General features: G+C 55.8%; 1 protein-coding gene across 1 annotated transcript in view; it reads right to left on the bottom strand.

The window, feature by feature from the left end:
* RSPH14 (radial spoke head 14 homolog) overlaps positions 1-10293 on the bottom strand; it is a 60870-nt gene extending 50577 nt beyond the window's left edge. Inside the window, exons 1-3 of the mRNA XM_024763980.1 lie at positions 10027-10293; positions 8916-9018; positions 6264-6382 (exon numbers count right to left, since the gene is read on the bottom strand). Of these exons, the coding sequence (XP_024619748.1) occupies positions 6264-6382; positions 8916-9018; positions 10027-10225 (421 nt within the window). The 5' untranslated portion in view covers positions 10226-10293. The remainder of the gene's footprint in view (positions 1-6263; positions 6383-8915; positions 9019-10026) is intronic.
* Between the last annotated feature and the right edge of the window lie 674 nt (positions 10294-10967).

Raw genomic sequence — 10967 nt, 5'->3', positions numbered from 1 at the left:
GTCGAGAGGGAAAGAGGAGCTGGTGATCGCACGAAAGTCCGAGATTGTCTACTTTACGAAAATAAAATATCCTGAATGAGCCGAGCCTCGTCCCGAGTGCTGTGTGCGTGGACGGCATGCAGGAGGGTGGCGGGGACACCGTCCGTGCTGAGGTGCCTTTTCCTCTCCCCACTCCCTCCACATGTTTAGGAAAAACCATTTTGAAATGAATGTCAAGAACAAACAACCCGAAGAGTAGAAAGACGCTGCAAAAGAGGGAGATCTGCCAGGCCTGTGTGTCCCGAGGGGCTGAGGTTTGGGGGTAATGATGGCACCAGCCCAGGCTGCACCATCACCTGGACTCCCCCCACCCTAAAGACACCTCCACTAGGGTCAGAATCATCCCCACAGAGCGGAAGAGATGCCCAGTGGGCCTGGAGGGTGCTGACAGCCCCCCGGCATGAACGGCGAGCCTGCAGGGTGTTTGGAGGAGGGGCCCCACCGGCCCACCGTTGGCTGACTCACCAGTGTGGTTAGGGGGCCAAGGGATGGAAAACACAAGGAAGTTTGTTCACACTGCACCGGGCTCCTTGCAGACTATCTTATTCCACACTCATCCCTGCGGCGGGGTGTCAGTGGTGACCCATTTTACGGATGAGGCCCAAGGTCAAGGTCAGGGAGCAGTGGAGCCATCCTCCCCGGGAGGAGCAGAGGGGGCTGGTGCCTCCCAACACCTGGGTCCAAGACCTGGGTCCTCGCCCAGCTCTGCACCTGGACGGCCAGGGCAGGAGCCCACGGGGGCACAGAGCTACCCCATGTCGCCTCCTCAAACCCAGGACCGGACATGAAGCCCCAAGGGAGGGATACAGACAGACACACGCGTGTGCAGGTACACAGCACTCAGACACGCGGACCTGGCTTTTGTTCCCCCCACCCCTGAGCCCACGTGGGGGTCCCCTTCACGCCTTCCCACATCACCAAACAGCGAAAACCCAAGGGGGCTTTTGTATAAGAAATAACGTGTGACTTAAGATCTTTGAGACTTATTTTGCACTTTAATGCCAGCTGTGAAAAGAGCAGTAATCTCAGCGTGAGCATCTTTAACTAAAAATACACGGTGAGAGGGAAATGGAAGGATTCTGCCTCCTGCCCAGATGTGTTCAAGGAGGGGGGGAGGCTTCCCTGGGACAGTGGTCCCCTCCCCGCATCCCCCACAGTCTTTATCTGCTCCGGTTCTTCCTCTCATCAGCTGATCCCCCTGCTGACAGGACCGTCCCCATCCTCACGGCCCAAGATCCATCATCCCCTCAGGGCCCAGCACCCCAGGCCCTGGAAGAGCGCCCAGGCCAGGGTGAGGCGGGAAGGGGTGTTTGCACCGTCTGACCCGCCTCCTTCCCCTGCTGCCGCCTGAGCAGTGCCTGGCACGGGGGAGGCACGTGCTAAGCTGCATCCAGAGAGGTCCACAGACGCGGTGTTAGCTGCAAGCCCAGGCCCAGCAGAGGGGATGGGGAGAGGGGGCCAGAGTTGGTGGAGGACGGCCCTGAGGGGAGATCATGCTTTGCTAAGTCTGGGTGGGGAGGGGGGCCTACTGTCCGCCAAAGGCTGTCAGGCTGAGGATGTCCACCCCTCACCCTGTGCTCCCATGGATGCAGTGCCCCCATCTCTCTCCAGCCCCCAGTGGTGATGGCGGGATGCCAGGAATGCCCCCGCCGCCTCCCCGCCCAGCCCTGGCTCTCTCCTCTGGGCAGGGAGGGCACCTGCCTCTGCCCACAGCCCAGCTGCACATGAATGGGTCGGCACAGCGGGACAGTGGAGCTGCCCTAAAGGTGGGCCGGCGGCTCTCAGCGCCCAGCACTATGTGTGCCAGGCAGGGCCTGAGACCACCATCAGAGGGCCCACACTTCCAGGGGGCCCCCAAATCCAGTTACAGAGGAATCCTGGGTGTCAGCCTGGAGCCCTCTCCTACAGGATGCTGTGTCCACACAGGGAGGAGACGGGTTCCTCCAGCATCCCTGGCGGCCAGTCACTCAGGGCCTGGAAGACGGGGCGCCTGGCATTTGCCCCACGATCCCGGTTTCTCCTCTCCTGACAAGCAGGTCCAGGCCTGAGAGCCAGAGCAGCCCTGCTGGGCGGCAGCCGGTCCTGCGGCGCCCCCTGCTGGCCACTCTGGGAAACCACGCAGCCAGCTGGACCTGGCCGGGCGCCAGGGCCCAGAAAAGGCCTCGTCCCCACAGATACCCCAACACATGGGCGTGAAGTGCAGCAGGAAAACAACCGACAAATAGTCCTTTAAAATCCTGCATAGAAACTGCTAAACCACCAGTATTTGTTGAGTGCCAGACACGTGCCCAGCACTCCGCCAGGTGCAGAGGGTCCTTCTGGTCGTGGCCGTGGACAGAGAACCCAGACCCATGACCACCAGCACGAGAGCCGCTGCGCCCTGCATGCAGACCGTCCCGGAAGAGCCGCTGGCCCCCTGTGACCTGTTGCTCCCGATGGGCTTCGCTAGCGCCCGAGGCCCCACGCTGGTAAGAGCGCAGCCCCAGAAGTAGATGCCCTCACCCACCCAGACCCCCACCCACAGGGCCAGCGAGGACACCCCCAGGACACGGCTACACGGGCCAACCCAGGAGCTGCTGCGCTCAGGGGCCCCTCAGATGGTCCTCCTGGGGCGCCTACCACACTGCATGTCCCCCTCCCTCCCTCTAGCTACCCACCCCCACCCCACCCACTGCTACTTACCCCTCCCCAGAGTGTCCCAGGCCTCCCTCTGGGCACGGACTCCTGTGATAAATCCTACGATAAAGTGCAAACTACACCCCCCTGCTCCCCATGGTGAGCCTAGTGCTTGCGGACTCCAGCCTGTCCACCAGAACCCAGAATACCTAGAGCTTTTGTAATTAAGACAGTGTTGGGCTGGCCCAGGTACCTTCTCGGACTGAGTGTGAAAAGCAAAATTCTTTCACTTTCAGAAGAAAATATGGCAGGATACCTCCATGAGCTATTAGCACCAAATTCTCTTAAACAACACCAAAAAAAAGAAAAAAGTCACAAAGGAAAAGATTGATGAAACTCACTACTGTTCAAATGAAAAACTGCTGGACCAATGAACAAACATACTTACCCCTCCCCAGAGTGTCCCAGGCCTCCCTCTGGACACGGACTCCTGTGATAAATCCTACGATAAAGTGCAAACTACACCCCCCTGCTCCCCATGGTGAGCCTAGTGCTTGCGGACTCCAGCCTGTCCACCAGAACCCAGAATACCTAGAGCTTTTGTAATTAAGACAGTGTTGGGCTGGCCCAGGTACCTTCTCGGACTGAGTGTGAAAAGCAAAATTCTTTCACTTTCAGAAGAAAATATGGCAGGATACCTCCATGAGCTATTAGCACCAAATTCTCTTAACACCAAAAAAAAGAAAAAAGTCACAAAGGAAAAGATTGATGAAACTCACTACTGTTCAAATGAAAAACTGCTGGACCAATGAACAAACAAACAGAGAAAAGCCACGCAGATAGCCTGGGAAGTGATGTTTGCAATATGTGTGACCAGCAACGTGTTAGAATCTCGGATAAATGAAGCACTCCCTCAAATCAATGAGAAATGGAAAAAACAACTCAGCAGAATGGGCTCAGGCTCCTGGGAGGCCCCGGCAGGAAAGAAGATGGAGGCGGTGCTAGGCAGAGAGAAGACGCCCCTTCCCAGCCTTGGGGGATGGCAGAGCCATAGGACAGCGACAGCTACACGGCTTAACACTCGGCCAGGCTGCCGGGAGGGAGCACGACGGGCTCTCCAGCTGGGAAGCAATTGTGCTCTCTGGCCCCATTACGCCCTTCTCTGGGGAAGCCCTGGGGAAAACCAGCTCATGCAGGTCCGCCGGACTGGAGTAAGTTCACTGAATGTAAGTACACACGTTCAAACAAGGGATGGGCGGGCTGGGGTTATAATCAGGAAATGGAACCCGTGACACACATGGGTACATTCCCAATGACAGCATTAGGTTTTTCAAGTACCGAAGGGATACGTACTGCAAAATCCATTTAGAGAGTTTTAAAACATGGAAGGCAAGATCTATATATAATTACACCTATGCCCCCTTCAGTGGAAGCGCAGAAGCACAGAATCCTAACCACTGGACCGCCAGGGAATAATACAAAGACATATGTTGGGGATTAAGTCATCCACTATTGGTGGCTCCAGGGAGGGCAGGAGAAAGGGTGCTGGGTGGGGGAGGTTCACAGGGGGCTGTATTTTGTTTTGTTTTGTTTTGTTTGCGGTACGCGGGCCTCTCACTGTTGCGGCCTCTCCCGTTGTGGAGCACAGGCTCCAGACGCGCAGGCTCAGCAGCCATGGCTCACGGGCCCAGCCGCTCCATGGCATGTGGGATCTTCCCGGACCGGGGCACGAACCCATGTCCCCTGCATCAGCAGGCGGACTCTCAACCACTGTGCCACCAGGGAAGCCCAGGGGGCTATATTTTTTTTTAGCAAAAATCTCAAGCAACTATGAAATATGGTTGAATGTTAAGATTTAGCAAATCTGGTGATGGTTCCTGATGTTCGTTATCATCATCTCTCTCTTCCCCTGGACGCTTACACAGGTCACAATGATTTTAAAAGCCTTGAGTGAGAACGGCAAGTCCCCTCTCTCCACACCCTGGGAAGGAATGTTCCTGAGTGGTGAGCAGAGGCATCCATGGAGCTCAGCCCCAGCACTGGTCCTTTATGGAGACGCCCCGATATTCCCAGGGGCCCTCAACCATGGTCGCCCAGGAGAACCAGCCAAGGTGCGTTCAAGGAAGATGTGGGCAGGGCCCACCAGGTGACGTGGGATAGGGCCAGGGATGGGTGGTCTTTTAAAAAGACCACCTGGGGTGCTCCTGTCCGGCCTGGCACACCTAGCCCAGCCCAGCTAGAGGAGGGTACGGTCCCGGCTGGGCGGGCAGCAACCCCAGCTCCCAGGCCTCTGCTCAGCCTGCCTCTCTGCACCTGTTCCCTTAGTCATTTCTCTCTGGGCCTTGATTCGGGGAGTATTCCCGCCTGGTCCTCACTTCAGGCCTCTGGAGCAGGGGGTCCCATCAGCCTCAACGTCCCAGATGGGGAAGCAGCCTGTCTAGGGGCACACGGGGAACAAGGGGATGGCAGAGGGACCTGGTCTGTCCAACTCCTGGCCCGGGACATCTTAAGGCCCATGTCGGCCTTAAGGCACCCCCTTTAAGGCCTGATATCCTGCCTCTCGGAATGAGCCCCTCATTTAAAATTGCTCATTGTGTCTTGTGACAGGATGGGTAGCAACCTGACACGAATCTCAACCCTCCAGCTGCGGTCGGTCAGCGGGTGGCCATTACCCTGGACTCAGCGTCAAATTAGCAGGAACAGTCAGCTGGAGGGGACGGTGAGCCCGGGGGTGGGGTCTTTCATCCTTAAAAACGTGCCCTGGTGCTTCTCACAAGAGGACACTTACAGGGCTCTTGTCACCAGGGAAATACAAATGAAAACCAAAGCGAGACGCAAGCACACACCCACCATCATAGCCAAAAAATCAAGTGTGGGTGCGGATACAGAACGCCTGGGACCCTCATACGCTACTGGTGGGAGCTAAATTGGCAAAACTCTTTTAGGAAGCCATTTGTAGTACCTTCTAAAGCTGGACATAAAGTTGCCCTGTGCCCAGCAATTCTCTCCAAGGCGTATCTCAAAAGAAATGCATACACGTGTCCATCGAAAGACATTTGTAAGAATGTTAGCGACCACTGTATTCTCAGCTGCCACGCACTAGAAACAGTTCAAATGGCCATCAGCAACAGAGGGGATAAACAAACCGTAGCGCCCCCATATAGCGTGCATACCACACTGCAGAGCAAATGGGCAAAAATCAGTAATACACAGCGCACAACAGAGACGAAGAAGCTAGGAGCAAAATACTACAGACTGTATGTTTCCACTTATGTCAAGTTTAAAGAGGCACAAACTAACCCGTGGTCTTATAACCTGAAGACAAATCAACCGGTTTACATTTGGGTGAGGGGTGGTGACTGGTAGGGGCAGGTGCCGGCCATACTCCGCACACCTCTTCATCTGGGTAGCGGTGCCCGGAAGTGGCAGGTTCACTTAGTACAAGTTAGTCAAGCGTTCACGTATGACGTGTGCCTTTTTAACACGTATATGGTACCTTAATAAAAGCATAGCTTTTTTAAAAATATGCTCTAAACTGTGATCGGCACGGCAGGCGCCTGACTAGGAGAGGAGGCCGAGGGCCACCCGAGCGCCCACGGTGAGCCTACCTGCAGGCAGCTGCGCCAGGTGCTTGAAGGCCAGGTGCAGGTTCTCCCGGCAGGCTGACTGGGGGTCGCTCAGCAGGAAGGACAGGGCGTGGATGACGTCATGCTCTAAAAAGCCATCTCTGGGGAAGAGAAGTGGGATTTAGACACAACGAACGTGCCACGAGAGGATCCAATAAGAACCTAGAGGCGGTTGCCTGCCCTCCCGGCCCCTGGAACCTAAGCCTGTGCCGGCTGGACGGGACCGCATTCCTGCGGCCTCCGAAGAGAAGGCACAGGCTGGGGGTGGCCCTCACGTCAGGTGAGAGCAGTGCGGCCTGAGTGGTGGAGGATGACTCCAGGCAACAGAAGTGCATGACCAACCTCCCCTGAGCAGCCGGGCTGAGCTGACCGCTTCTCTCCACCTGCCGGGCACACACCTGCGGACTGTCCAGGGCGGCCACGTGCCTCCAAACCCACGTAGGCCCGTTACGCTTCTTGCTACAATGATATAGATTCACTGAACATCAGGTAAGCCAATTGGATGGGAGAAGAGCTGGCGGTTTTTGTTTTTGTTTCGATTTCCTTATGAAAACCAAGGCGAATGTTTTGGGAAACTCCAAGGTCAGTGTCTAAAAAGATAAATAAATAGGGCTTCCCTGCTGGCGCAGTGGTTAAGAATCCACTTGCCAACGCAGGGGACGCGGGTTCGAGCCCTGGTCCGGGAAGATCCCACATGCCGTGGAACAACGAAGCCCGTGCACCACAACTACTGAGCCTGCGCTCTAGAGCCCGCGAGCCACAACTACTGAAGCCTGCACACCTAGAGACCGTGCTCCACAACGGGAGAAGCCACCACAATGAGAAGCCTGCGCACCACAATGAAGAGTAGCCCCCGCTCGCCACAACTAGAGGAAGCCCGCACGCAGCAACAAGGACCCAGTGCAGCCAAAAATAAATAAATAAATTTACTTTAAAAATAGTGAGATGATTGTAAAGATTCTAGAAGGGTTTTGCGTGCAGATTACTTCATTAATATCTGAGTGCTTGCTCTACTTTAAAGGATCAAAGCTCCATGATGTTACAGGTGCTGGTTTGAGCAAAAAAGATGATGGGAAGCTCCATCCAGTGGGCCCATAGCCAAGAAGAGGCACACAGGGATTGGTGACTGCCTAATCATTTAGGGATTTGGGGTTAAGATGAACTGTTTGAAGGGAAGCTACAATTTCTTCCAATCCTAGCTTTTTAACCATTCCTTCTGATTAACCAACTAACTGCTGGGCCCAGTCACGTCTGGTGAGGGTTTCAAGGCTGCATCTCTCGAGGCTGAGGTCAGAAGTAAATGAGAAGTCAGAGCGGGGCCTGGCCCAGTGCCCAGCACACAGGAAGTGCCTGACCGTGCTCTGCCGTGAGGGCTGTATGAGTCGTTCTGGGAGAAGGAAATCACAGTGGGACCCCCAAGTTGCAGGGGCCTTCCCTGACCCCCGGTGTGACGTGTCCGGGCCTCTTCACCCGGCGCCCAGGTACCCACTCCGAGTCACCCTGCTGGTAAGTCAGCTCTGTAAGCTGTAACTCCCCAAGGTGACAAGAGGCCAGGCCCCTGGCTTCCACGCTCACTCCTCGTGTGGATCCAGGAAGGCAGGAGGTTTCAACATGGGCAGTCACTCAGGGCTTGAGGGGTGACATGACCATTGAGCCCGGCGGACTTCAGAAGTCGGCCCCGGTCACTTCTGCCCTTTGTCCAGCGTGGTGTGCTAGAGTGAGCTGGGTCTTGGAATCCTGGACCCTGGGCACACCAGCTGCCTGCTCCGGGCTCCTCCCCGCCCCTTGCAGTGGTGCTGGGAGGGACATTGGAGAACAGTGTGCCAGTCGCATCAGGTCCTCAGTCGGTGACAGTTTCTGCACCGAGTCGCCCTGCTAAAGGGGTTACAGCCGGGAACCACCCCCCACACCTCCTATGAGGATAAACAGACCTATGGTCACTGTCACTGGGCTCGTAGTTTCCTGTAATCCCCAAACTTCAAGCATCCCTCCTCTCAGCCTCCGTCACCCTCCCTGGGGTTACTCCTAATGTCCAGATCCGGAAAGAGGAAAGAGGAGCAGGAAGAATGAGAGAAAGCACTTGTCTGGATCTGTCTCGACCAAGCGCCTTGCCAGGTCAGAGCAGGAAAGGGCGGCCCTGCAGATGCCAGGTTCGAGCCCACTCCCCCGTTCTCCCCGGCACCCATCTGCCCTGTTTGGTGCAACACCTATGAACTGGGGCGCTCACTGTGTCACCACCTCCCCACACGCACCCAGTTCATAGCGACCTGTTGGGCCAGGGCTGCGCAGGGATTGGGCTGGCCACCCCCCTCCCAGGGACCTGACATCAGAACCCAGAGAAGAGACGGGGAGCTGAGGGGTCGAGGGGACCAAGGGGCTGAGGCGGCCATCTGGAGGTGGCCCTGAGCAAGCGGGTGTGTGAGTTCCCAAAGACCACCCATCTGTGGGGAGAGGGATCCAGAGAGAGAGCGCCCACGGCCAACCAAGCCACCACGGGGCTGCCACTTCACGTGCATGAACTCACTTAACTCCCTGCCCCGCGAGCAGCTCATTCAAGGTCGTTCAAGCATGTGCCACGCCGGGGAGGGGTACGGCTCCAAAGCGTGGCACTGATACCCAGAGGCAGCTGCTCACCTGCCCACGTTGTGGGTGGCCATGATATAGAGCACCTCAGTGGTCTTGATGCGCACCAGGTCGTTGGCGTCCTTCAGCAAAGCTTTCAGGCTCTCCAGGCAGCCTACGGGCAGAAAACCCTCTGAACATTCACCAAGCTCAGCAACCAGCTAACCTAGAAGTCGACAAGTGAGCTGATGTCCAGAACGAGAGCACCAGGGCTCTACCGTTTGGGGGTGTGAGGGCATCGTGTGGGTGATGGAGTGTTTCAGAGTCACGGGCGGGGACTCTGGGTGCTAGAAAGGCTCATCCCCCAGGACCCTGCCATCCAAACCCCCTCGTGAATCTCTGCACACCTCCTCCCAGTCCTCCACGGGGTTCAGAAAATGCCCTTTGCATTTGGAGAGACTGGAAGTCAAATTCCAGCCTTGTCACCCACTAGTCATGTACCCTTGAAAGGGTTACACCTCGGGAAGCCAGACTGAGCACCTAAAAATCTTGCCTTATTTACTTACGGGGCAACCCTAGCCTCACACTGCTTCTCTCTGAGCCTCCCGTTTTCTTCTGTGGGTTGAGGCGGTTCCTTCCCTCCCAGGGCCAGTGCTACGAGGACTAAGGTAACACGGGCACTGAACGTATGGCAGCGCTGGCCCAGAGTCGGGCTCGTTAAATAGCAACCTTTTTTATTGAAGCTCCACCCGGCGTAGGGACCGCTGCCACCATCTCTGGGATTAAACTAGCCCTTCAGATAAGGCTGGTGGGAGAGGCGGCAGTTCACTCATCGTGGGCCTGATCTGGGACAGGTGTGACCGTGCCACTAAAATCAATTCAACTCTTATGTGGGTAATTAAGAGAGTGGGACACAGTGGACACAGGTCCCCGTGTATGTGTGGTTTCAGTAGGGCCAGTGCCTATCTTCTGTGACAGCCTGGCGGGTGAGACAGATAAAGGCCTATTTGGTGGATGTGTGGCCACCGGGTTGAGTCATAGCAGAGGGGGCTGACCACTGGTGGTGTCCCGTTGAGGATGGGCTGACCAGCTGGGAGGGATGCCGTGAAGGGGCCACCTCAAGCTGCTCTGTGTCTGTCCATCCAGACCACAGTCGTGGTCACTTGGGCTGTGCCACGCTCACCTATGCGGATGGCTGTGTAGACGTGCTCGGGGTCGTGCATGAGGTCATACAGAGCCATGAGGGCTTTCTGCCTTGTCAACAGGTCCTCCGACTGCAGCTCCTCGTTCAGCTTGGGCAGCGCCCGGCAGCCGTAGGCAATGGCAGCCTGGGTGGGGTTGATGTCGGGGGGCAGGTACTTGGAGATCTGGGCGTGGGCCATCTTCCCACGCCTCCCGCTCCTGCACAGGGCGCCTCTGTAGCTTTCAAAGTGAAGCTCTGCAGAAACCACTGATTAAAAGAACCCAAAAGTTGTCAACATTGCTACTGTGATTTGGTATTTCTACTTCCATCTTACAGGTGAGCAAACTGAGAGTGAGAGCAATAAAGGGATTTGTTCAAGGCCACAGTGAAGCCCAAACTTCACAGTGAAGTGGCGGCCCAAACTGCAAACTTCGGAGTTCTCCCGATACTTTATAGGCTGGGCCTTGGGGCAAAGGCATTGAAAACACAAACTAAGCCAAATGAGCAAACACTGTATCAGCTCCATTCAGTGCTTATCTCGTGCCAGCAATACCTAATATCCAACTTAGCTACCCCAGGAGGAGGGGACTTCTATTACCCACATTTTATGAAGGAGGAAACTGAGGTTTAGGGACAACGAGCTGTGGAGGTCACGAACTAGGATAGGAACCAATGTTCAAATCTGGGTCTAGCACATTCACCCATCAGGGACCCACAGTCGGATGCTTCCAGCACATCCATAGAGAAGGAAATAAGGTTAAAGTGTGATTTATTTTTATTACACACACACTTTGAGCAACTGTAGGCAGTGTGGCTTAGTAGTTAAGAATGGGCTCCAGACCCAAGCCAGTGGGTGGTCCTTAACAAGTTATTTCCTCTGTGTCTTTCTGCAGCTCAAAAGGGAGATGATAATAGTACCCACCCCCACCCCAACCCCCGAC

Source organism: Neophocaena asiaeorientalis, unplaced genomic scaffold, assembly GCF_003031525.2.
Source record: "Neophocaena asiaeorientalis asiaeorientalis breed wild unplaced genomic scaffold, Neophocaena_asiaeorientalis_V1.1 scaffold110, whole genome shotgun sequence".
NCBI lineage: Eukaryota > Metazoa > Chordata > Mammalia > Artiodactyla > Phocoenidae > Neophocaena > Neophocaena asiaeorientalis.
Note: the sequence above shows the minus strand (reverse complement) of the source record. Positions and strands in the feature narration are given on the sequence as shown.